The sequence below is a fragment of the Ursus maritimus genome, unplaced genomic scaffold (genome assembly GCF_017311325.1).
Source record: "Ursus maritimus isolate PB19 unplaced genomic scaffold, ASM1731132v1 scaffold_14, whole genome shotgun sequence".
In the NCBI taxonomy this organism is placed as follows: domain Eukaryota; kingdom Metazoa; phylum Chordata; class Mammalia; order Carnivora; family Ursidae; genus Ursus; species Ursus maritimus.
In genome coordinates, this window is record NW_024423786.1 from 67950691 (window position 1) to 67977533 (window position 26843).

At 43.4% G+C, this 26843-nt stretch overlaps 1 protein-coding gene across 1 annotated transcript in view; it reads left to right on the forward strand.

The window, feature by feature from the left end:
- The window catches only part of AKAP10 (A-kinase anchoring protein 10), a 75796-nt gene extending 61542 nt beyond the window's left edge, over positions 1-14254 (forward strand). Inside the window, exons 13-15 of the mRNA XM_040630112.1 lie at positions 3917-3969; positions 4622-4717; positions 12431-14254. Coding sequence (XP_040486046.1) covers positions 3917-3969; positions 4622-4717; positions 12431-12436 — 155 coding nt within the window. The 3' untranslated portion in view covers positions 12437-14254. The remainder of the gene's footprint in view (positions 1-3916; positions 3970-4621; positions 4718-12430) is intronic.
- The last annotated feature ends 12589 nt before the right edge of the window (positions 14255-26843 follow it).

Genomic DNA, 26843 nt, shown 5'->3' on the forward strand with positions numbered 1-26843 from the left:
AAGAAGGTGTACTCTGTTTATTTTAATCTAGCTTAGTCCCTCTTTTATGACCCTGGCTTCGCAAGCCTGTCATGCTAGTTATTCTATAAAATGCCCAACCTGGATTTTCCTGGTTGTACTATTCAGTTTATTCCTTTCTTACCTGTGTTTCTTGTAAACTGGGATTTGTACGTGAAGTGTTGATTTGAGTTAAACCTTTTGGTTGCAATACATCATAGGTGATCTTATGTGTGATATTTTTAGAGGAATGAATATGAATATATACATATATATTCATATTCTTTTTTTTTTTTCCTGAAAGGATACCCAAAGCATGTAACATAGTAAGGATGAGAAGAGGGAGATGCCTTCTACTTTTCATTATACCCTTTTCCTCTACTTTTTGAATTTTCTTACCCTTCATGCTTCACTGCTTAATTACCCACCCATCTCTTCTCCCAAACCTTTGGATCGCCTCTTTGCTGTCACCTACGAATGTTCCCTGCCTGCCTCTACAAGTTTGCCTTGAACCACTCTGCTCTTGATGGACTAGGATCTAACTGGAGTCCCCTTTATTCTTTTTTTGAGGTCCCTTCTCTGTTAGGGCCTCTCAGTGTACCGTTCCCCCTGCCGTGTCTTTCATGAGCTCTTTCTCATGGCAAGTATTCTCTCTTCAGAAAGGACTTCCCAGCCTACATGAACTCAACTCATCTGTACCACTAACATACCACTTCTTTATTTTCTTACCACCGTCTGATATTATCTTACTCACTTATTTGCATACTTGTTGATAGTCTATTTCTCTTCCTTGAGTGTAATATCACCTCTCTGAGAGCAGGGATTGTATTCCCTGATTCTAAAATTATGCCTGCCACATGATAGGCATTCTTTAATTACTTGTTGATTTAATTAATTAATCTGGGGGGATTTCTGCAGAGATTATCCAGGTGGTAAGATTATGGATCATATGTATTTAAGAAAAGTATTATTTTTTTAAGCTGACACAGACTAATCCAGATTATTATTCTGAGGATACCCACAGAACCCTACTCTCAAGCCTTCTCAGACCCCAAGTAATGGAGATTTCTTAGCAACCTGTGTGGATACTACCTCTTTATTCTGCAAATGAAGCAGCTGAGGTTCTGGGAAATTATAACTTGTTTGGGATCACAGAGCGGATCAGTAGCAGTCTCGGGGCTTTGGCTCAGAACACTGTTGTGACAGTTCGGCTCCGCTTCCTCTCCTTCCTTGCTGAGGATAGCTGCAAGAATGTTCATCATTTATTAGCCTATAGTTTCAGTTTGGGTTTTGAAATGCTGATAGAGCACAGAGGAAAGGGTTGAGTTTTGAGAAGAGTATATCTCAGAGTCTTCTGAGAGTATGAGAAGTTTGCTTTCAGGGCAAGCAAAGTAATTTTAAAAGTTACATTCAGGGGCACCTGGGTGGCTCAATTGATTAAGCGTCCAGCTCTTGATTTCAGCTCAGGTCATGATCTCAGGGTCATGAGCTCAAGCCTCGGGTCCAGCTCCGCGCTTAGCGGGGAATCTGCTAGAGATTCTGTCTCTCCCTCTCGCACCCCCAACCCCCAGCTCTTGTGCATGTGTACGCATGCTCTCGCTCTCTAAAATAAATCTTTAAAAAAAACAAAGCTGCATTCAAATCCTCTAGGAGAAAGTATAACAAGGAATTGTAAAATACGTGAGCATGTGGTCTCTGTAGTGGCAGTGCTAGTGCCTGGATGCAGTGGTGGGAGGTGAAATTGAACCTTGTGAAAGCCCTGGCGTGTTCCTGTTGTGTAAGCACCGGGGATTCTTATTTTATTTTATTTTTTTACATTATTTGTTTATTTATATGAGACAGAGAGAACCTGCAAGTGAAAGTGTGAGGAGGGGGACGGAGGCAGAGGGGGAGAGGGAGAAGCAGGCTCCCTGCTGAGCAGGGAGCCAGAATCAGTACTGGGTCCCAGGACCCTGGAATCCTGACCTGAGCCGAAGGCAGACGCTTCACTGACTGAGCCACCCAGGCGCCCCTAGATTTTATCTTTAAGTAATCTCTACACCCAACGTGGGGCTCGAGCTTACAGCCCTAAGATCAAGAGCACACACTCCACCGACTGTGCCAGCCAGGTGCGCCCCCAGTGTTAGCAGAGTACCAACTAGATGCATTTTTCTGGCAGTGATAGAGGAATGAATTGGTATCAGAGAAACCAGTCGGGTAGCAGGATTAGCTAGTAATGTAGATAGAAGAAGAGGATTTGAAGGTGGATAATGGTAGCAGGAATTAGAAAGGTCAGATTTCTAAGACTTCCAAAGAGAAATTCAAGAGACTGCATTCAAGGTGGAATTTGGTGACAGATTTCATATAGAGAGCAAATGAGGAAGGTGGATTAAGTTTTTTAACATGGTTCTCTGGGTGAAAATTTATGATGTGAATTTTTAATAAAGGATTAAATTAATTTCTGAGATAGAAGATATAAGAGAAAAGAGTAGGTAAGAAACAAACGAGCTAAGTTTGGAACACATTAAGTTTGAGATACCTTAGGACAATTTGTATGAATTTAACACTCAAGGACAAGTTTTTTCATTATTTGCATTTTGAAGGTAAAGTCACAGGAGGGGATGAGATACCCCAAAGAAAATATGTTGAAGGAGAGAAAAAGCCTGGGAATGGGGTCCTGGAGAAGTTCTATATTAAAGGAGGAAGGAATGCACAGAAAGGAGTCAGACATATGGGTATTAAAAAGAAAAAGAGAGAGAGAGCATAAGCAAGTAGGAGAGTGTCAACAGTGTGACTCTTCAGATGAGTCTGAAGAGGGAGCAGCAGCTGGGCAATTCAACAGCCATTTGCAACTTTAGGCAGAACACGTAATGTTGTGGCCCCTGTTGACTGCTTGGCCATAAAGTTTAACTAGACCAGTATTCAGACTTTTAGCTAATACTGAAAATTATTAAGGAAATGGATCCAGGTTTTGTACTTTTTCATGAGTGCTATTTTTAGTTCTAATCCAGTCATCGAATTAATCAGGATCTTGCCTAAGAAATAATCTACCAACCATTTGATTTAAAGCAGAGTTAGGACAGGAACCTATCTGTGTTAATGAAAGGATAAGCTATGTAGGGGCGCCTGGGTGGCTCAGCGTTAAGCGTCTGCCTTCGGCTCAGGGCGTGATCCCGGCATTCTGGGATCGAGCCCCACGTCAGGCTCTTCCACTGGGAGCCTGCTTCTTCCTCTCCCGCTCCCCCTGCCTGTGTTCCCTCTCTCGCTGGCTGTCTCTCTCTCTGTCGAATGAATAAATAAAATTAAAAAAAAAAAAGATAAGCTATGTATTTCATTCATGGAAGAAGTGACTAGCCTATGTCTTGGGGATTCCTCAGCACCTGAGTACAGATGTGGATAGGCTTTTGTGTATCTCCTAGGAGACTGAGGTGTGCCGTAGCTCAGACACAGCATGGCTATTTAAAACTCTGCTCTTACCCAGTTAATTCATACAGACCAGAGATTGAGCATGTAACAATGTAATCTCTACTGGAAACCCTTTTGTATAGGAGCTGATCTGAAAAGTTTGGATATATAGCAAGTAGATTGATATCTCCTGGTGTGTTGCTAGATTCTTAATCTAAGACCAAATCCTGGTCAGTTTTCTTCTGCTTGCTTAATGTTTGCTGCAAATCTCACCCTAGATGATAAAGGAGAATAGAAGGAAAAGTCCAGAACTCTGAAACAGCCTTTCAGAAGTCTTTTGAACCATGGTGTTTGCAAGTTAAATACTTGTTAATGGAGATAATCAGTTTCGATTAATGGTTAATATTCCTTAACATTTTAGACGAGATTGTACAAAAAAAGAGTATCCATTTCTGGAAGTAGCTTTTGAATAAGAGCACTTTTAAATGTAAAATTGTGTATGAAATCTACATTCAATTTTGGTTTTGTTTACCAGGATCCATGTTCTCACAAGCTATGAAGAAATGGGTGCAAGGAAATACTGACGAGGTAAATTCTACTTTTAGTGTAAAGAAATTCCTATTTATAAGTGGCACCTTGTGTAAGTAAGGTTTCAGGTTTTCTCTTTCTTTAGTTCCCGTGTTTAAGCGGCACGTGGCACGTTGCTCCTTTATCCAGGATGTAACAAGAAAGGGTGGGCCCTTTTTAGCATCTGACAGTTGCCTCATGGGGGCAGTGCAGGATCTTTGGTTCAGAGGCTCTGGCCACTGAAAAATACCCATGCCTTCAGGTTTTCATCAACCAGCAGGCATCAGTAGAAACAAAAAGCTCAGATGTTTCCTTCCTCACTGTCAGTTTTCAGAAGAGCCTTGCTTTTTGACTAGCTAAGTACATTGAGAGAAGTGAGTGGAAAAAGAAAAATTTTTGTTTTGATCATCTAACATGAAAATAGTCATGATGTTGGATACCCAGTAGCTGACCGTAGAAGACAGTGAATGAACAGCACGTTAATGTAGCGTCGCCAGAGGGTGGTCCAGGTGCATTCAGACGTGGAATGTGCTGCTTATCCAAAGAAGTGGACATGATATGTGTATATAATTGTGTTTAGAGCACTGATAATGTCTTGATTTTTCTAATGAATAACCATTATCAACAGTTTGAATTGGGTTTTTTCTGTTGTTTTGGTGTTTTTTTTTTTAAGGCCCAAGAAGAGCTAGCTTGGAAGATTGCTAAAATGATAGTCAGTGATGTTATGCAACAGGCACAATATGATCAACCTTTAGAGAAGTCTACAAAGGTAAGGATGACTTGTTCTGATCTAGCTTGTATAAAACTGGAAAGAATTTGAGTCCAGATATATAAAAATAAAAAAGGACATAAGGGAAATGATCCTTCTGCCTTTGAAGGATTAGCTGCTCTAGAAACTGACCTCTCATCATGAACAACTGGGTAACTAACAAACTAAATGTAACAACTATTTCCAGATACTGGACAATAGGCAGTAGAGGTCTGTAATCCTCAAAAGAAGGGTAACATTGACTTGATCCGTAGCTCACTGCCCAGAAGCAATTTTCAAAGTGCAGGGAGGGGAGAGCCTAACAGAGTTCATAGCGTTGCTGAATTAAGGAGTCAGAAATCAAAGTATGGATAGCCCAAGGTGGCTAGAAGTCATAGAGCAGTATACCAGAAAAGGAGCTTCACAGAAAGAAAGCTCCAGAGTTTATCTCCTTATGAGAGGTCCCTTGAAGTCCTTGGCCAAATACTGATCTATACATGTATTGGGTGAAAATGCCCATGGGGAGGGAAAAAACTACCAGAAATTAGTAGACTGAGCAATTCCTGAAACATGGGGTTAGGAATAGGTCACACCACTACTGACCAGTGTGGATAGATCTTATAATGTATAAGACATTGGATAGTGTCCTCAGAAACATTATGCCTTACTACTGGAGCTAAACCCTAGAATAAAGCACTTTAACCAACCTTGAAAGCCACTTTTGAAAGGATCAAACTCTTTAAGTAACAACTGCATGCCAGAGCAAAGGCCAACCCTCTTTAAAGGAACACAATGAAGTTCAGCACTCAACAGTATAAAACAACAGTGTCTGCCATCCACTGCATTACTTACTGGGTATGCAAGGAAGCAGAGAAACTTGACCCACAGTCAGGAGAAAATGCAATCTATAGAAAAATAGATTTTTCTATTTTCCACACCCTAAAAAAATACTGAATACAAAAGAACTCAAGAAAAGGGGGGAAAGAGAAGAAAGAATCCTGTGGGACAAATGAAAGACAAATAGCAAGATAGTAGTTTTAAATGAAATCATATTAATCACCACATTAAATAAAAATGGTCTGAATAGTCTAGTTAAAACAGAGATTGTCTGATTACATAGATAATGGCAGAACCTACTTAGATGCTCTCTGGAAGAAGCCCACTTTAAATATGAAGACATAGGCCAAAAGTAAAAGGATGGAGAAGATATACCATGCAGACATTATCAAAAGTAATTTGGACTGCCTGTATTAGCACAGGTCAGAATAAAACTTCAAAACAAGGAATATTACCAGGCAAAAAAAAGGACATTTTATATGATAAAAAGGTCAGTTCATCAAGAAGACATCAAGAATTCTAAATGTGTATGCATCTGATAACAGCTTGAAAACACATAAAGCTAAAACTGATAGAACTACAGGGAAGATACACAAATCCATAATGGCTGTCGAAATCTCCAGCAGTTAGAGATTGCAGCAGCCCTGTGTCAGTAATGGATAGAACCACACTGTCGACCAGCTTGACTTAGGGGACATTTATAGAACAGTGCGTTCAGCAGCAGCAGGGTACACGTTCTCTTGGCCAACACATAGAACATTTATCAAGATATACTATATTCGGGGCCATAAAACAAGTTTCAATAAATTATAAGGATTGAAATCAGTCTATTTTCTTACCAAAAAGAAACTAATCAAGAAGTCAGTTGCAGAAGGATGTGTGGAAAATCCCCCAAGTATTTGGAAATTAAATAGCATACTTCTTAGTCTTCCATTGGTCAAAGAAGAAATCAGAACGGAAGTTAGAAAATATTTTGGACTGAATGAAAATGTTTACAGTATTGTGGAATACTGCTAAAGCAGTCCTTAGAAGGAAATTTATAGCATTAAATGTTTACGTTAGACAAAAAAAAAAGTTTTCAGTCTTCTATCTTAAACTAGGAAATGAGTAAATTAAACCCAAAGGAAGAAGAAAAAAGGAAATATTAAAGATAAAAGTGAATATGGGGGGTACTTGGGTGACTTAGTTAAGCATCCGACTCTTGATCTCAGCTCAGGTCTTGATTTCAGGGTCATGAGTTTAAGCCCTATGTTGGGCTTTAAAAAAAAAAAAAAGGTGAATATCAATTACATAGATAATAGAGAAAAATCAAAAGCTGGCTCTTTAAAAAGACCAATTAAATTGATAAACCTCTAACAAGACTGACTGGGGGGTGGGGGAAAAGAGATTAGACATGAATTACAGATACCAGGATTGAAAGAGGGGACATCACTACAGATCCTAAAGTTATTAGAATGATAATAGTTGACTATTATGAACAACTTTATGCTAATTAATTCAACAGCTTGAATGAGATGGAGAAATTCCTTGAAATATATAAATTACCAGAGCTCACTCAAGAAGAAATAGGTAACCTGAATAATACTGTATCTATTAAATTGAATTTGAGGAATTAATATGCAAATATATACGGACCTCAATAGCAGAAAAAAAAATTTCAAATTAAAAAGTGGGCAAAGAACCTGGAAAGACATTTTTCCAAAGACATACAAATGGCCAAAAGGTACATGAAAAGATGCTTAATATCACGAACCATTAGGGAAGTGTAAATCATAACCACAGTGAGGTATCCCCTTATACCTGTTAGGATAACTGTTTATCAAAAAGACAAGCAGTAACAAGTGTTGACAAGGATGTAAGAAAAAGGAACCCTTGCTCACTGCTGGTGGGAACGTAAATTGGTACAGCCGTGTGGAGATTCCTCAAAGAATTAAAAATAGAACTACCGTATAGGTCTCGCAATCCCACTTCTGGGTATATATTTGAAGAAAATGAAATTGTTACCTCAAAAAGATACCTATACCCCATGTTCATTGCATAATTTATAATAGCCAGGTGTTACATAGAAATATGTGGCCCTGGGGCGCCTGGGTGGCACAGAGGTTAAGTGTCTGCCTTCGGCTCAGGGCGTGATCCCGGCGTTATGGGATCGAGCCCCACATCAGGCTCCTCTACTATGAGCCTGCTTCTTCCTCTCCCACTCCCCCTGCTTGTGTTCCCTCTCTCGCTGGCTGTCTCTATCTCTGTCGAATAAATAAATAAAATCTTTAAAAAAAAAAAAAGAAAGAAAAGAAATATGTGGCCCTGACAGTTGAATGGATCAAGAAAATTTAACCATAAAAAAAATGAAATCCTGTCATTTGTGACAATATGGATGGACCTTGAGGACATTACGCTAAGTGAAATAAGTCTGACATAGACAAATGCTGTATGACCTCACTTACATGTGGCATCTAAAAAAGTCGAACTCACAGAAACAGTAAAATAGTAGTTTCAGGGACTGGGGGTTAGGAGCAATAAAGAGATGCTGCTCAGAGGGTGCAAACTTCCAGTTATGAGGTGGGTTAGTTCTAGAGATTAATGTACAGCGTGGTGACTCTAGTTAACAATGTTGTATTATAGACTTGAAAGTTGCTAGTGGAGTAGATTGTAAGTATTCTTACTGTTTTTAAAAAAGGTATTTATGTGAGGTGATAGAGGTATTAATCTTACTGTGATACTCATTTCACAATATATATGTATATCTAATTATCACATTATACACCTTAAACTTACACAGTGTTATGTCAGTCGTAACAATAAAATTGGGAGGTGGGAGAGAGAAAGTCAGTTTCCTTCCCATAAAGAAAACTCCAGGCCCAGATGGAATTTAAAGAAGAAATAATACTATTTCTAGACAAAGCTCCAGAAAATTGAAGAGGAGGTAATATTTCCCAATGCATTGTATGAGGCTGGCATAACCTTAACGCCAGACAAAGACATTACAAGAAAAGAAAGCTACAGGCTAGCATCTCTCTTGAACATACACTCAAAATCCTTAACAAAAATACAAAGGGCACCTAGGTGGCTCAGTTGGTTGTGTCCAACTCTTGTTTTCAGCTCAGGGTCATGAGATTGAGTCCTGCATCAGGCTCTGCACTCAGCAGGGAGTCTGCTTGAGATTCTGTCGCTCCCTCTCCCTCTGCCCCTCCCCCTACTCGAGCTCTCAAATGAATAAGTAAATAAATAAATACGAGAAAACCAATCATCAGTATGTAAAAAGGATAGTACATCATGACAAGTGGGGCTATCCCAGGAAAGCAGGTTTGCTTTGATATTTGAAAATCAGTTGCTGGGGTGCCTGGGTGGCTCAGTCGTTTAAACGTCCAACTCTTGATTAAAGCTCAGGTCATGATCTCAGGGTCCTGGGATCAAGCCCCGAGTCGAACTTTGCACTCAGCATGGAGTCTGCTTGTCCCTCTCCCTCTATTCTTGAGCCCACTCATGCTCGCTCACTCTCTTTCTCTTTCTGGAATGAATGAATGAATGAATGAATGAATGAATGAATAAATTTTTTTAAGGAAAATATCAGTTGCTGTTATAAAAAGAAAAATACATGATCATCTCAATAGATGGAGAAAGAGAATTTGACAAAATTCAACCATTGATGATAAAACTCTCAGGAAACTGGGAACAGAACAGAACCCCCTCAACCTGATAAAAGTCACAGCTAAAATCATATGTAATGGGGAAAGACTGCATGATTCTAGGAAGAAGGCAAGGATACTTGTGCTGGAAGTCCTAAAAGGTAAAGAAAAAAAGGCCTATAAATTGTAATGGAAGGAGTAAAACTGGTTTTCTTTGCAGAAGACCTCATCATTTATGTAGACATTCCTGAGGCTGCTTTATCCAGTATGGTAGTGACTAGCCATGTATGCACAATGCAGAACATTTCCATTGTCACAGAAAGGTCTGTTGGACGGTAGTGTCTTCAGGAATCAACAAAAAAGCATTTGAACTAAGTTTAGCAATGCAAAAGAATATAAGGTTAATATACAAAAGTGAAGTACATTTCTATATACTAGCAATTAACAGAAATTGAAATTTTAAAAAGGATACAATCTACAGTGGCTTCCCAAAACATAAAATCCTAAGAATATATTCAACAAAATGTGTGTACGATTTGTACAATATACAGTACAACTGAGCAGAAGTAAGATTTAAATAAAAACAGATCATGTTTGTGAATCAAGAGACTCAGTGTTGTTAAGGTGCCATTTCTCCCCAGGATGATGATAGTGGTGGTGATAATGACTGAGGTGTAACTGACATATAACATTATGTTAGTTTCAGGTATACAGCATAAGGATTTGATATTTATATACGTTGCAAAATGGTCATCGCAAATTTTTTTTGTGATGAGAACTTCTCAGATCTCCTCTCTCAGCAACTTTCAGATACGTGATACAGTATTGCCTCTACTCTCCATGCTGTACAAGATTATCCAAGATTACTGATTGGTTCAGTACAATCACAGTAAAAATGCCAGCAGGGTTTTTTGTAGAAATTGACAAGATAATTATAAAATTTATTGGAAGATTTAAAGTAACTAGAATATCAAAAAAATACAAACAAACATGCGGGAGGGGGAAGAAAATTGGAAGACTAACAGTACGTGGACACATGTATTATAAAGCTGCATGATCAGGGCAGAGTGATATTAGCATAAAGAGTACAGAAGTAGACCCAAATATATGAAGTCAATTGATTTTTGACATATCTGCCAAGGTAATTCAGTAGTAAAAAAGAAAGTCTTTGTAGTGTGCAGTACTGGAACAACTAGAAACATATATGGGAGGAAAATGAACCCCCTTCCTTATTGCACATAAGAATCAGCTCAGAACGGAGCATAGACCTAAATGTCAGAGCTAAAACTAAAACTCGTAGGAGAGAATCTTTGTGATTTGGGGTTAGGCCAAGATTTCTTAGATCAAACTAAGCATGAGCCATAAAGGAGAAAAACCGATAAATTGATCTTTATCAAAAGTAGAAACTTGTGCTTGTCAAAAGACCCTGTAAAGAAAATGAAACGGCGAGTTATAGACTGGGAGATGATCTTTGCAAAACAGCTTTCTGAGAAAGGAGTTGTATCCAGAACATCCACAAGCGAATACTCGGTTTCTCTATAGCTTCACCAGCTGGTTCCTGCTGTGTGTGCGTGAGCCACGCAGGTAGCCTGCAGAGAGTTGAGGCCCCCACGTAGCGTACCCCCCCACACACCCAGTCCTCTCTTCAAGCCAGATGGTCCCAGTTTCTTCAGCAGTTTTACTTTCTCTAACTTGAGTTGATTCACAGAGACTTCATGCAGTTGGAGAATTTCTGCTCATGTTCCTTCTGAAGGCATTAAACGACTCCTCTGTTATTTACATTAGCAAAAATTGGGAATCGGAATTAAATATGTTCAGATGACATCCCACATAACCCACAGTAGTTCGGAGGGCTTGCACGTATATCAAGGCCCAGCATCCCCCTTTCTTCGCCAGCTGTTTACTCTCAGAACTGTCATTGCCAGAGCTTGGTTTAATTTTGAACTTTGCACTGCACTGATTCACACCAAAGCTCTGTTCACTTTTGCAGATTCTATCCTCTTTTCTGTGTAAGGGTGATAATTTTTATCTATATTTATCCTCACTGGCTCAGACAAACCTAAAATAGCGAAGAGCAAGATAAAGGTGTATGAAGTTGTGATTCCCCGTTATCTTTGAGGATCAAATGTTTAACAATATGAAAATGTCCTTTTAGGCACCATTTTAGATAGCAGGTATTTAAACTTAAGGCTTTTCATTTGAGTTGTGTGTTCAGATTTTATTATGATGTGCCTTTTATTTTTAGGATATACAGATATGTTTTGCTGTATTTTGTTTTTTAAGCTTGCCAGCCCTTCTCTTTGGCTCGCTAAGATACCTGTCCTGCCCGTCCTTAGGGATCGGCGGTGTCCTGGTGTGGAAAAAGTGCTAGGCTAAACAGAACTTGTTCGTTCCACTTTTCGTGAACATATGTGACCTTTTGAAAGTTACTTTACGTTTCCAAGTCTTATTTCCTCCTCAGTGGATCAGAGAAACTGGACAAGATAGTCTCCTAAGATCCCCTTCTGATACTCATTCCGTGATTATTTGAACATAACACATCCTACTTCCATGAAAGAAGACGCAGCCTCTCCAGCCTATGTTGAAGCCTCTCTGCTTTGAATGTCCTACTTTATGCTTGTCTATAGAACGTACTTGGCATTTAACATCAACTACCTCGCGGCATTTCTGAATTGTTTCATGTGTATATGTCCCAAGGAGCTTGTCCCCCACGGTGTTTGTTTCCTCCCCAGTGTTGTGAGTAAAGGGGTCTCCGCCTCGGGAACCTGGTGTGAGGTACTCTAAAGGTGGTAGAGTATTTTGTGTTACGTACGGCTGGCCTGATTTAATGAGTCCCCTGTGGATTGTCATCTAAGTTATTGTGGGTTTTTCCCCTGTTACAAACAATAATGAATGTGTGTGTATATAAATCTTTGCCCTCTCTAATGAGTATGCTCTATGGTTAATTCCTAGAAGCGGAATCACTCTGTCAAAGAGTAGACATTTTGTTCTCATATCTATTGCGGAACGGTAACAGCAGATCTGGGTGCCAGTCCTTGTTATGTAACCTTAGGATGAGTTGCTTGACCTTTTTAAAGCTTCTGTTCATTCATATGTAAATGAAGATGATTATAGCATTTTACCTCAAGATTGTAGTCAGATCCTGACCCTCAGAAGTGCTGGTGTGTAGTAAACACTAAGTGTTGGTTCCCTTCTTAATCTGTAATGATAATACATCACGTCACGGTTTTAAAAATGTACCTCACCTTTTTCTTTCTTTTTTTTTTTCCAGCTATGACTCAAGACCTGAGATAAAGGAAATCTGCTTTTGAAAAATAAGAGAACTATTTTCCTTTGGTTGGATTCTTCAACACAGCCAATGAAAACAAAGCACTGTATTTCTTTTCACTGATTATCACTGTTGTTCCCAAGGAAGAATGGCGGACAATCCTAGACTTCCATCAGAAGCAGAGTGACATGCAGACACATTTGCCGCACGTGATGTTCACACAGTGAAAGTCATAAAGAGACAAAGTGGTATTGTTTACATTACTAGAAAATTCATAGCTTTCCAATGGCAATAACCCATTTATGAAAGAGTTTTAGTCCACTGGAATAGACAGGGACCACATACTGTGGGAGGCAGACAAGCGTAGAGCTGATGTTTGATGCACATTCTGTAGCGCTGGCCCGTCCCTACAAGAACCCTAAAGCAGGTACCGGAAGTGCTTTGCTTTGGCCTCCTAAACAAACAGGTGAGTCAGCCCCTCCGAGAGCCAGGCAGCTCAGAGTGGCAGTGCGGTGCTAGCGGATTGTTTTCCTTCAGCGGAGTGGGGCGAGGGCTCCCTGGCAGTCTTCCTTCACAGAGGCATTAACTGGGAAGGAAGCTGGCTGACAGGTCAAGTCTCAGTGACATTGTCCTTCCCTTTGGTGACAGTATGCAATTTTCACATTTTAATTGCTCCTGAGATGCAGTATACTGAAAACCAGCCTCCCCTGCTAACAAAAAGATGAGTCTCCTTTACTTTGAGCATGAAGACTAGCTCTTCTCGAATACTCTGCTCCAAGTTACTTAACTTTCCCTTCAGAATACATGTGGAAAAGAAGGAAGAGTACCAATCACTCCAGTTTCCCCCTGTGATACCTTGGACGAAGTGTTTATTCCCAGATTGTATGGTTTTTGTTTTGTTTTTTCATTCTTTTTTTTTTTTTTTTTTTTTTAATAAGATTGGCAAGCAAGGGTTGGGGCGGGCCGGATAAGCACTCAGCCCTGACGCCTCCCGTTTCTTTGCTGTGAGTTGGGAAGTGTGCAGCTGGTGGCCTTTGTTCTTTGTGTCTTCAGGAGAGCGGGAGACTCCCTCACTGCACTTGCACTTGGTCAGCTGCTGGGTCTGGACCTCGCTGCCGTCAGCAGGGCCGCCCCGCTGGCGAGCACACTCCACTGGCCAGGCAGTGCCGATGCTGCTTCAGGGCACGTGACTGAGGGGGAGAGAACGTTCTCTTAGGTGTTACTGCTTTTGCTCAGACTTTGCAAAAAAGAAAAAAAGAAAAAAAAAGAAATATATATATATATAAATATATAATTATTAATCACCTCTGTCCTTGAGAAAGTCCTGAATGAATAGAGAATTTATTCCATTGCAATATTTGATTGTATAGGGGCACACTGTTTCATCAACAGAAGAAGCAAAAAGGCTGTGTATAAGTTTTTGGTACCATGTACCACCTCTGTTATTCTTCTAAAGCAAAGTATTCATGTACTTAAACCATATTCTATTTAATTGTGTTTGATTTTAAAAATATATATATATATGAATTATATTTAAAATTGTGTCAGCTTTCTGCTTTCAGGGCACTTATGGCTCTTCTACTGAAATGTGTTGATTCTTCCAAATATTTCCGTTTGCTTTACGAAAACCCAGACATGAGCCACTCCTGGACTTAGCCTTGTGTTTGGAGTGTATGGCATAGACCTGAGGTTTTATTCAGTGTATTTGCTGTGATTAACTCATTTTGTTCTTTTAACAAAGTATTTCCATCCTTTCACTTTGCTTCAACCTTTAAGTAACAGAAAAGCAATATAAAGGTCATAGAATAAAATGTGGTTTTGGGGTGACTCTTGCTGCCTCTGCATGTTTTGGGATAACAACTTCTGTAAGACTCTAGGCTATTTAAACTCGTGCTTTCAGTTAATATATAGTAATTTCTTTGTATACATTTTGTGCTTCTGAGCTGGAGATGTCAGTAGTCATTAGGTTCTTATAAAGAGAAGAATAGCAAGTTGGAGACTTGGTTACTTTCTTCTGCCCCACCTGCTGTGGGACACAGAAGCAGATGGTGGCCCGAAATTATTAGCTGGATTTCATATTTGATCAGAAGTAGATCCTTGTACTTACATTACAATTGGAATTGGATTCAGTCTGACATTGAGCACCACTGCGTTCCAGGCTCTGTGCGGTGCGCCCACAAAATACAATGCCTCGGCAGGACTTTCACAGGCTCGAGGAATCCGTTGAACATCCGTCTTTATCATGTTGTTGACGTCATGTTAGAAACTGTTAGAAAAGGTGTTCGTGCAAGAGGGGGACCTTTTGTAACTTGCCATGTCTTCATCACTCCTGTAAGATTTGATGAGAGTAAAAAGCAAATGTCAACCAAGTCCAGCAAAGAGCAGTAAAACAGGGAGCAACTTTTTGTAACCATTTCAACTTGGGTTTCAGTACTCAGTAGAGCTTTAGGAAATGTAGTAATGCGCATTTCTGGAGCTGTGATGAGTTCAGTAGGAACTTGGAGGGGAAGGTCACTCTGAATTGTAGACAATTACAGACCTCTTTGTTGTCTTACGTACCAGTAGGTAAGCACCTGCTGAAGCAGCTGACCTCTCTCTCTCTCACTCTCTCTCTCTCTCTACTGACACTGTTTGGGGGCACCCGCCTGACTCACTGCCAGCAGGAGAGGGGACCATGTCCGTGTACCCAGTGACCTTTCCCTCTTCTCCCCTCCCCCACACACCAGTTGATGAGACCAGATGATCGAACTTCTGATCCAAACAGGCCCAAGACAGTTCTTTTTCTTAAGAATTTTGCAAGGGGAAGGAGAGAGACCCTCTCGGTTTGCAGCTTGTGTGGGGCCCTTAGAAAGTCAGGACCCGTGGGCCGTACTACATGGACAAGCAGAGAGGTTTAGAAGTAGAAATAGAGGAACAGGAGTGCGAGCAAATCAGATCAGCTACTTACTTCATGGGTTTCTGGATCTGGTTCTCCATCCTTCCTGTGGACTCTGTTCATCTCTCAGGTATCCTTAGAATGCGTCTTAGGTTTTCAAAAATCAGTCTAAAGTGACTTTTTATTACCTGCAACCAAAAGGACCTTGACTAAAGTACTACCAGACTGTTCTAATAAACTCCTGATCATGCGTCCTCAGCGTGTTTGCAAAATACCCCTACATTCAGGAGAATTTTTCTTTAGTAAACCTTTGGTCATTTTGTGAATTCTCTCAAAATGGAATCCTCAACTAATGGAGCTAAAAGACACTTCCTCATTTTTATAGGGAGGAGTTACTCAGGCACAGGTCCTTAGCCTACTGTGGGATAGTCATGGTTAGAACTCAGGCCTTCTGGACCAGGACCTTTTCATGCTTCCCAACATCCTTCTAAAGGATAAACACCATCCCCCCTTTTAGCAACTGTAATGAACCCAGAAATAGAGGGCATTTCTACCAATGGGGGCCGTGATTATTACAAAATAGGTTCATGCTGACCATTTATATGGACTAGACAAGACATCTGGCCTTTGGCTGAACCATAAGCGGGAGGAAATCCCAGCAAAACCCTCCAGGTTCCAACTTAGGAGACCCATGCTAATACTTAGCTTATGAGGCCCCTCACAGATAAGCACTGTTGGCACTTACGAGGCCTGCTGGGGCAGGGTTGGGAATGGCTGGGAGTAAGAACTATGGTGCTGTAGGGCTTTGGGACAGGTGGAAATGGCCACGGCGTGGCGACTGTTGGAAGGATCCGTATGAGCAAAAGCCTAGAGGACATTCCTGCTCAGGGAGGAGGAAGTTCATCTGCTTGCCTGTCACATGGGGTAGTGAGTATTTCTGCCTTAGTAGCTTTATGCAACCAAATATTTCCTCAGCCTGTGCCCCTCAGACCGCCTGCTCCGGTACAATGCGAGTGTCCGAACTCACCTGGAATAATAAAGCCCCTTGCCCAGGGGTGCTGGTGCCCCTCCGCCAGGCACCGCTGAGGCACCGACACTACGGCCGCTGAGTTGGACCCTGTATTCGTGAGCACAGGCTGGGGCAGCTGGGCCCTCGGGGCCTGTGGCGGGCAGGCAGGGTGCCTAGAAAAAGCGGGCTCAAGTTTAGCTCAGAGGGACCTGGGAATTGCCAAGGAGCAAATAGGATTTTGGGGACTGGCATTTCCTGACTTCAGGTATCTGAGTCCCCCATCTTGAATGTGCCTTCAGGCTCACCCCTAAAAGATCCCCAGCCGGCCTGTCGCAGTAAGAGTCCTGCCCGCCATGCGCCTCGTGGAAAGGCCCCAGCTAAACAGCGCCGTGGGCCTCCATGCGGTGCGGAGCTCTGAGCGGCGGGCCCGACCTGGCGTGCTCACCAGAGCCCAGCGGGCTCCACCCAGACCTTCGGTCTCCTCCTCTTGACAGAGAGCAACCTTCTGTTCCTTCTAATGACAGAGCCACTGGTTTAGCAAATGTTTGCCGTTTCCGAAGTATTTGTAATGCCTGCGAGGGCCGGGCTCCGTTTACAGTGCAGGGACACGGGAAATAAACTTCTGGGCCACCCGGAGCTCCCATTCTACTGAGGAGGGGATAGGCGTCGGACGCTCCCTCTATAATTGCTGGTGTTTTTTGACTCAAGATAGCCTTTTGAGCCGATGATTGAACACCCTTTCCTTACAGAGACCTGCAGGGGGTCACTAGGCTTTCCTGACCCATAAAGGAGACCCACAGAGTAGAAGGGCTCTTCCGAGAGCAGCCGCCCCTTGAGGACTGGCCGCCGCGCCATTCTTCCATTTACTCCCTGCAAGACTAGAACACTCAGGTGTTGAACACCTGGTTGACGAGGGGCAGCACCTTGATGTCTGAGGCCATCACGCAAATCTGTCTGAGTGAGGTAGGCTCAGAAGAGGCCAAAGGCTCCGTCTGAGCCCCCTGGGGCTCTCTGCAGAGCTTCGGGAAATGTGAATTCTCAGAAACCAGAAACGAGAAGGCTAGTGGTGTAAAGTTCCCTGCGCGTGAGACGAAATCCCGGCCTTGGAAGAGCCGAGCTAGGCATTGAGCTGATTCCGTGAGGTGATGGGCTCTTTTCTGAGTTCCACTTTCATGATAACGACAATAAGCAACAGCACTGAGTACTTAACACCGTGCACTGGAAGGTAAGTACCTGCTCTCCCCTCGTGTGAGGGAGGCTGAGGCTGCGGAGGCCGCGGAGGCCGGTCCAGGCAGTGAACCGGCCCTCTTCGCCACCTCTCTGCTCTGTCGTAAATCGCCATCGGCTCTTCCCGCATTGTGCCGCTTGTGGGTACTCGCTCAAGACTCGTACAGCAGATGCGGAAGCTTTCCGGAAAGGGGGACTGTGGCTTTAAAACACTCCATCCATCCCTTGCTCCAAAGCAGTGGTTCGCAAACTTCCACGTGCATCAGGATCCCCTGGAGAACTTGTTAAACCGTGCATTTCTCGGCCTAACCCCATTTCTGATTTAGTCGGTCCGGGGTAAGGGCTGAGAATTTGCCTTTTTAACACATCTCCAGGTGATGCTCTTGCAGCTCCGGAGCCCAGACTTTCGAGAATCACTGCCTTCAAATCGTTCCTGTAAATTGGGAACTGAATGTTTTCATTCCCTTTTATCGGAAATGCCCGTGCCACACAGAAATGGAATTTGAGGCTTATTACTCGTGAGTCGCCCAAACAAGCACATATATCCTTTATTAGTATTCAGATGTTAATGCCAGGAACACCCAAACACCATCCCACTGTCTCAGTCACTGAGCCGGTCTGAGACCATAGAGGCAAGTGTCTCCCCCTGGGGTACGGCTTGGAAGAAGCCATGGTCTAGTCTCAGCCCCACGGGCTCCCTCCCCCCTTGTCCCCCTCTCCATGCCCTGTGCCTTTGCCAGGGACAGTGCACCTGATAATGTTCCTCCAGGGCTGAGCCTTGGGCTGTTGGGATCACACCCGAGGCCCCAGTGGAATCTTTGGTGCAATCCCTGTCTGGTCCATTTCCTTCCAGTATGTCCCCCAGCTCCTTGATGCCAGCTGCCCTCTGAGGTCTGGACTATGCCGTTCTTGACCTGTCTCCCTTGCTGTCCTCCTTTTCCAGTCCCTCCCACAGGACAGTGGTAACTTGTTCTTCCTTTCTGCCCCGCTTCATCTCCCTCCTCCCCGTTTCTTTCTTCAGCACGTATTTCCTGGGGACTTATTATATGGCTCTTCTAGTCACTGGGGGTACAGCAGTCCCCAGAACACACATAGTGCGCGCCCTCCTTGCAGTCTAGAAAACAATGACGATTGATGCGATGAGTGTTACGGGAGAGCACGAAGAACCTGTTGGGGGCAGTCTGGGTGGACCCCTCTTTGCGAGTCACAGACTTCCTGATCATCTCAGTCTTCCTCCAGAGCGTGTCCATTCCGCATGGATCTCTTTCCTCAAAATACCCTTTCTTCCCGGCCTGACACTCCTCCCCACCCTCCCCCCCTGCAACTAGACCAGGACTTCATATCGGCATATTGGCAGGACTGCCCACTGCTGGCCGATGCTCTTTCCATATCCTTGTTCCACGTCCTCCGTTGCTACGTGGGGCGGCTGTCCTCATCTCTGCCCCCTGCCCGGCTCCGGGACACGCCCAGCTATCTTTCTCACTCCTTCATTGCCACCCCCAAGGCACTTCACTGTCCATGATGATAACGATCTACCCAGCAACCCTCCTTAGAACTCTTTGGCCTTCTTCGTTCTCAAGAATGTATTTCGCTTCAGTCACACCCATAACTAGGTCTTGTCATCTGCAACTTCTCTGCCTCTGGTCCCCGCTCACATTTTAGCCCGCCACACAACCGACCGACGCAAGAACCACTATAGACTCCTTCTACTGGGATGGGTGAAAAGCGGGGTGGGAAGAAACTTCGTAATCGTTCCGGGGGCATGCCCTCACTGTTACAAGAGTTAGGTTTTGTAAACCAGCCTTTCAAAGAGCAACTTCAAAAGCAATAAGTGCATACTTTTGTTTGTAAGGATTATAAACTTTCACCTACATGGTAAGTTGGGGATGGAGGGAGAACTGTCCTAACGCGGTGACTTGGATCAGACTTTCCAATGGCAGTATCAGACTCGTATCTTAAAATGCTGCATCTCAGACCACTTAGATGCAATTGAAGGATATATACTTGAAGAAAGTGGCTCTGGATATGATGAAGACGGTGACATCTAAGATGCATGTAGAGACTTTGAATAGAATTGTTACTTGACATGTAAGAATGGGGGGAAAGCAATATTTTGTACTTACGTATTATTGTATATAATGTTATTTTAAATACGCATGTGTAACAAAATAAATTAGATACTATAATTCGACATCTGACTATTTCATCGACATTCCTAGAAGTTTGAATTTATCCAGGTTGATCCCTTAATTTTAAGAAAATGTTTTCATTAGGAAAATAGGGATTTGCCTTAAATATAAAATCTCCTGTATCATTGATGAACTCCCTGTTGCTGCTGAATAAAGTCCAAGCTCCCTATGTAGCATTTAACACCCTGGCCGATCTAGCCACCTAGATCTTGGAACGCTAGACTTTAAGCCATACTCTTTGCACCCTTTCTTCAGTGGGCTTTCACACCTCTGAGCCTGTGCCTTTGCTCAAGCAATGCCTACAGTTTAAAATGTCCTCCCCCACGCTCTGCCTGGAGAAGTCCTTCTCGCCTCCAAAGTGCTTCTCACTTCCTCCTCTGCCTTTTATCCAGAACCTTCCCTGGTGCCCAGTCTGTCTGAGTTCCCAGAGCACGTCCCCACACAGCATCCAATATGGCGTCTTGGAGGGCTGGTTCTGCACAGGTCTGCTTCGCCAGATGTGAGTGAGCTCTTCCCAGGGAAGGGCTGGGGTTGATCCACAGAGCATGGCCCAGGAGATGCTGGAGGGGGAAAAAAAAAAACCCACAAAACTTGCTTGCTTTAAATGAGGCCTGGCTAATGGCCTTCCAGGCCCATCTACCCAGAATCAGAACTAAGCCTTTCTATGCCTTAGGGGCTGAAGGGGTCCCCGCTACCTGCTCCTGGCAAGAGGCTGGTGTTGAGATGTCACTTTCTTGTACAAGTCTAGCAATTCCTAAGGTCTGACTCAAGTGTCTGACTGCCCTGAGACCCTTTCACGAGGTCTGCATCATCAAAATTATTTATCATAATCATACTAAGACATTAAGTGCCTTTTCCATCAGGTGAGTATTTTGTACTGACAATGCAAAAACAATCAAAAGTTCATTCCATTAAAAAAAGTGGGGGGAGGTGGACATCTGGGTGGCTCAGTTGGTTAAGCAACTGCCTTCGGCTCAGGTCATGATCCTGGGGTCCTGGGATCAAGCCCCACATCAGACTCCCTGCTCAGCGGGGAGGCTGCTTCTCCCTCTCCTGCTCCCCCTGCTTGTGCTCTCTCTCTCTCTCTCTCTCTCTGTCAAATAAATAAATAAAATCTTTAAATGGTGGGTGAAACTTCCTACACCTTAACAGGAATCTGGACAATGACACGAAAGTGGACCAGCGGTCATTATATTCTGCACCATCATGCACCTGTCCTAAAAAAAAAAAAAAAAAAAAAGCCAGTTTCCCGTAAGAATGCCCTTGGTGAAGCAGAAACAATTCTTAATTTTATTAAATCTCAACCCTCAAATACATGTTTTTTAATATCTTGGGGGACAAAACGGGAAGGACGGATAAAGCACTTCTGCACAGCGAATATGACGGCGGCCCCAGGAAAGCACTTATGCAATTGTTAGGGCTGTTAGCAGAACCAGCCACTGTTGTCACCGGCTACTGTGAACGAACAGCTGACTAACCGGCTGTTCAGACCTGGCTCTTTAAAAGACGTCTTCTCGAAAACGAACGAAGTAAGCCTATGGCTTTGAGAAGAAAACACTGACAGTATTTATTGCCAAGGATAAAATGCGAGTTTTCCAGCAAAATTTCGAATTTTGGAGCACCGGTCCTCGCCACCGTGAGCTGGAGAGCTTCCCATTCTTACAAGACCTTTTCATTGCAAGAAGATTAACAGATGTGATTTTTTTTTTTTTTTTAGATACTGTCTGATGAGATGTGTCAACATTTGGAAGATCCGCATAACCCGATGAACCAAGATTTCCCAAATGACAAATGCGTGATGTGCAGAACCACACATAGGGAAGAGAGTCACTGGAAGCACAGGATAAACCAATAGAGCGTGAAGGGTTGCAGAGATGAAATGAGTTGAAAAAGCCTGAGACAAGTGGTGGCAGGAGCGAGAAGTCCACTGATTCGAGAAACCTCCAGCAATGCCATCAAAAGGTCCTGAGGATGTATTATGAAGAAGAGGGTGAAGAGCTGGGTTTCTTTAGATTATTACAAAGAAAGACCCTCTGCGATCATCTTACTTCCGAGGCTGCTTGCATAGTCCAGATCGTGCAGGCCTTTGATTCCTCGTTAGAGGCGCCTCTGGTCATGAGGATTTACTGGGGTTGTGTGGTTGCCAGGCCTGGAAAAGGGAGTTTTCCTTCTCCTCTCGCTGCTGTGGTGAGAACTGCTGATCTGATGTCTTTCCCCAACTCGGGAGGAAGTGAACATTCTGTCCCGACCGCAGGGCCCAAAGCAGTCTCCTGTGCATTGCCTGAGGTCGGCCGCAGCGCTGACATGCCAGGCCTCTCGGGAAGGAAGCTCGGGAGGCTGTGGGCCTGAGGTTAGCCCTCAGCACTGCTTTGATGGCGAGCAGGGGACATCGGGAGAAGCTGGCAGCCCTGCTGTCCTCCCTACGGCTTTACGAGGGGGGCCTCCTCCAGAAAATTCACACAGCCCCGATTTCACGAGCATCCAAAGGTCAGGCTGAGAGATTCTCTCAGGAGCAGGTCACATCAATCCAGTTCCCTGAGGCTGTGACACAGAAACAGACACCAGAGGACCAATTTATTGATTTATTAGAAAAAGCTCAACTGTTAAAAAGTAAACCGGAAAGAGCATTGGGCAAAATCCAACACCCATTCGTGCAAACCAGGAACAGAGGGGAACTTTCCTCAGCTTTGATGTTTGTGCAAACCCACACAGTGTGCCCCACCAGGAGTGAACCCGAATGTAAACTACGGGCTCTGAGTAATGTGTGTCGATGCAGGCTTATCAGTTGTACCAAATGTCCTACTCTCGTGCTGGACATGGACAGTTGGGGAGGATGTGCACATGTAGAAATGAGGTGTATGTGCAAAATCTCTGTACTTTCTGCTCCATTTTTTTTTTTTGAAGATTTTATTTATTTTTTTTTTCAGACAGAGAGAGAAAGAGAGAGAGAGTAGGAGCCAGGCAGGGGAGGGGCAGAGAGAGAAGAAGGCTCCCGGCTGAGCAGGGAACCCGATACAGGGCTCCATTCCAGGACCCCGGGATCATGACCTGAGGCAAAGGCAGACGCTTAACTGACTGAGTCACCCAGGCACCCCTCTGCTCCATTTTTAAAATTGAGACATAGTTGGCATATAACATGTGTAAGTCTAAGGGGCACAGCATGTCGATTTGATACATTTATAGTACAGAGTGATTATGTCATTAATTACCCGTTCTTCTAGTGGTGGAGACAATTTTCTTTTTTTTTTTTTAAGATTTTATTTATTTATTTGACAGAGAGAGACAGCCAGCGAGAGAGGGAACACAAGCGGGGGGAGTGGGAGAGGAAGAAGCAGGCTCCTAGCGGAGGAGCCTGATGTGGGGCTCGATCCCAGAATGCCAGGACCACGCCCTGAGCCGAAGGCAGACGCTTAACTGCTGTGCCACCCAGGCGCCCCTGGAGACACTTTTCTGCTCAATTTTGCTGCGATGATGTTGTTCTTTTGTTTAAAACCTTACAAGTGTTCCGATCTGACCCAGGGGAAAAGCCAGAGTCCTTACAATGACCTATGACACCCTATAGCATCTGTCCTGTTGATTCTGTGACGTCATGTCCGATCACCCTCCCTCTGGTTCACCAGCTCCAGCCACTCTGGGCTACAGGCATGCTCCTGCCTCAGGGCTTCTGCACTTGGGATGCTCTCCCTCTGAGTACGTGCATGGATCACACTCTCCCTCCCTTCAAGTCTTTACTCAGCTATCACCTTCTCAGTGGAGCCATTCTCAGTTGTCTTCTTTAAAATCGTATCCCTCCCTCCATATTTCCTACCTCCCTTCCTAGATTTTGTTTTCTCCTTCGTCCCTATCGCTAGCTAACCTCCTATTCTATTGATCCTACTTATGGTCTGCTTCCCCCACCAGAGAATAAGCTTCCTGAGGGTAGACACCTTGTCAGTTTGGTTCACTCATAAATCCTTGAATGAATGAATATGTGAGCTAGAATGCTGTGTCCAAAGATCGGGACGTGCTCACCACCGCAAAGCCACGTGAGAAGCCAGATCTTCAGAGATACGGAGCGAGCTGGAATCAGAGCCAAGGTCATGGTACAGGGCAATGGTACAGGGCAATGGCACTGGAAACAATCACCCACATCAAGGCAACGGAAATCTCGACAATAACCCCTCTCCCTCCACTGTCTCCTTGATTCTACCTTTTTATTCTTCCAAGGTTCCAAGCCCCTTTCTGATTGGCACAGGCTTTCTTCAGATATCCTCAACTTTATGGTCTTGGGAGTCATATTTTTCCCTCTAAGACATTTTTTTTTAAGATTTTATTTTTTTAAGTAATCTCCACACCCAAGGTGGGGCTCGAACTCACAACCCCGACATCAAAAGTCACATGCTCTACCCACTGAGCCAGCCAGGCACCCCTAAGACATCTTGCCTGAAAGACAAGCCTACTGTGAGCCATTGGGCTGGTTTTGAACTTTGACTCTCAGAGCCAACCCTCTCTCCACGTAGCCATCCTACAAAACGTCGGTTATGCGCGCCTCCGTCCTGGTCATCCTGGGCCCGACACAGCAGGTGGAAGCAATGACAGAGACACCACAAAACAGAGGTGCCTTATTTAATAAGAGCAAGTTGTTAAATTTTCGTTTTTTACCTTAGGCAAAGATCAATTTCAGATGGATTTAAAAATCAAATGCAAAAAACAAACAAAAAAAACCACTTCTTAACTCACACGGGAAAGCCAGAAGATGGGGGCAGGGGGGGAGGGGAATACATGTTTGAAAATTAAAAATGTGTTTTGAGGGACACCATAAACTAAACCAATACATAAATTACAGATTTGGAAAAACAATATTTTCAAGGCAAATGACAAAGTGTGTGTGTGTGTGTGTGTGCGCACACATGTGTATCATATAGTTCTAGGAAGAGCTCTGACACATCGCCACATATTAATTCACCAAAAAAGCAAGTCCAAATGGTCCACAAGTATACGAGAAGACGTGCAGACTCCTTAGTTTCTAGGAAAAACCACATGAGAGAAAAACAAAACATCATTTTATTGCCACGACAGTGGAAAACATTAAAGAGGTAGAAATGGGAGCTGTGGGGGCGCCTGGGTGGCACAGCGGTTAAGCGTCTGCCTTCGGCTCAGGGCGTGATCCCTGCGTTGTGGGATCGAGCCCCACATCGGGCTCCTCTGCTAGGAGCCTGCTTCTTCCTCTCCCACTCCCCCTGCTTGTGTTCCCTCTCTCGCTGGCTGTCTCTATCTCTGTCAAATAAATAAATAAAATCTTTAAAAAAAAAAAAAAGGAAAGAAATGGGAGCTGTGGTTTGATTTTAGGAAAGCAGTCTGGAAAAATCCATTACAGTTAAAGATTCATATATCTGGGGCATCTGGGTGGCTCAGGTCAGGATCTCAGGGTTCTGGGATCGAGCCCCATGTCAGGCTCCCTGCTCAGCAGGGAGTCGGCTTCTCCCTCTCCCTCTGCTCTCATGCTGTCTCTCTCCGCCTTCTCTCAAATAAATAAAATCTTTAAAACGAAAAATGTTCATATGTCCTTAGACCTAGCAATCCCATTCCTGGCAATCTATTCCAAGAAGTAAAAGCCTTGATACATAAAGTATAGATGTAATGTAACATAGTTTATAGTGGCAAATATATGCACACGCACACACACACACACACACACACACGACAGGGAACACCGAATGTCCAACGGCGGAGGGTGATTGAATATCTCCTGGTGCATCCACGCTGATGCAGGGTCATTGAGTGTGACCTCAAGAGAGAATTCTTGAGAAAGTCTCACGGTGCAAAAGGTGCTTTTATTAAACACGGGGACAGGACCCGTGGGCGGAAAGAAGGGCACTTGGATTATGAGGAGGGACTGATCAGTTAGGGGGTTTGGGATAAGAAAGTCTCTCTGAGGGGTGCCTGGGTGGCACAGTCGTTAAGCGTCTGCCTTCGGCTCAGGGCGTGATCCCAGCGTTCTGGGATCGAGCCCCACATCAGACTCCTTCCTAGGAGCCTGCTTCTTCCTCTCCCACTCCCCCTGCTTGTGTTCCCTCTCTCGCTGGCCGTCTCTGTCAAATAAATAAATAGAATCTTTAAAAAAGAAAGAAAAAAGAAAGAAAGAAAAGAAAGAAAGAAAGAAAGAAAGAAAGAAAGAAAGAAAGAAAGAAAGAAAGAAAGTCTCTATGAAATTTGTGTATGTTGAAAGTGAGGTTTACGGGACCTCGGCGGTCTGGCGATTATCAAGACAAGATTACCCTTTACTATCTAGTAAAACATTAGTCGTGAGACCCTGTAGGAATGCCGTGTCCTGCATGTCTCAGATGTGCTTCAAGGGGCCACATGTTGTAAGATGATTCTTTTTTGGTTATATTCTTCCTGCGCTTGTTTTCCTTGGCACATACCGTGGAATATTATGCAACCATGAAAAGGGGGCTGATTGGGTTGGCTCTGGTTAACTTGAAGGAATTCCATCAGGTCATAACCTAAGAATAGCGAAATGCAGGAAAGTGTCTTTTATACGATCCCACGTTTGTCAAACTCCGACATACACCAGAAGGGTATTTTCCACATATGTATTTATAAGCATCTATTTAAATAAGTTTCTATGTGGTTGTATTTGCCTGGGGAAAATCTATAATAGGTCGCTGACATGTGTCTCATGAAAGAAGAAGAAGAGGGAGGTGAGCAAAATTAGAAAAAAAATTAAAAAGAGTAGGAAAACAAAATGCTGGCACGTATAGTGCAATACTCTATACTTTTTTGGGGGGAAATCTACATAAGTGAATATATCAATAAACTTTAAAATAGCTTAAAATAGACACACTACCACTATCCCTCTTGTTTTCTAAATTTGCACACAGATGGGGCAAGAAACGATGAGTGTCTATGCCCAGACTGGATGTCCCTTGTCTTTTCAAAATTTTCTACAATGAATTGCTATTGCTTTTGTTATAAGTAAAGATAATATTATAAACAAGAAGATCAGGGAAGATTGCTTAGTACCCTCCCACCAGATGCTTCAATGGCTCCCACTTCCTCTCTCCTCTTTGTCTCAACCCCTCTCGCTGCTTTATCTCAGACACGTTCGCTCATGACTCCCAAACCTCTCTCTTG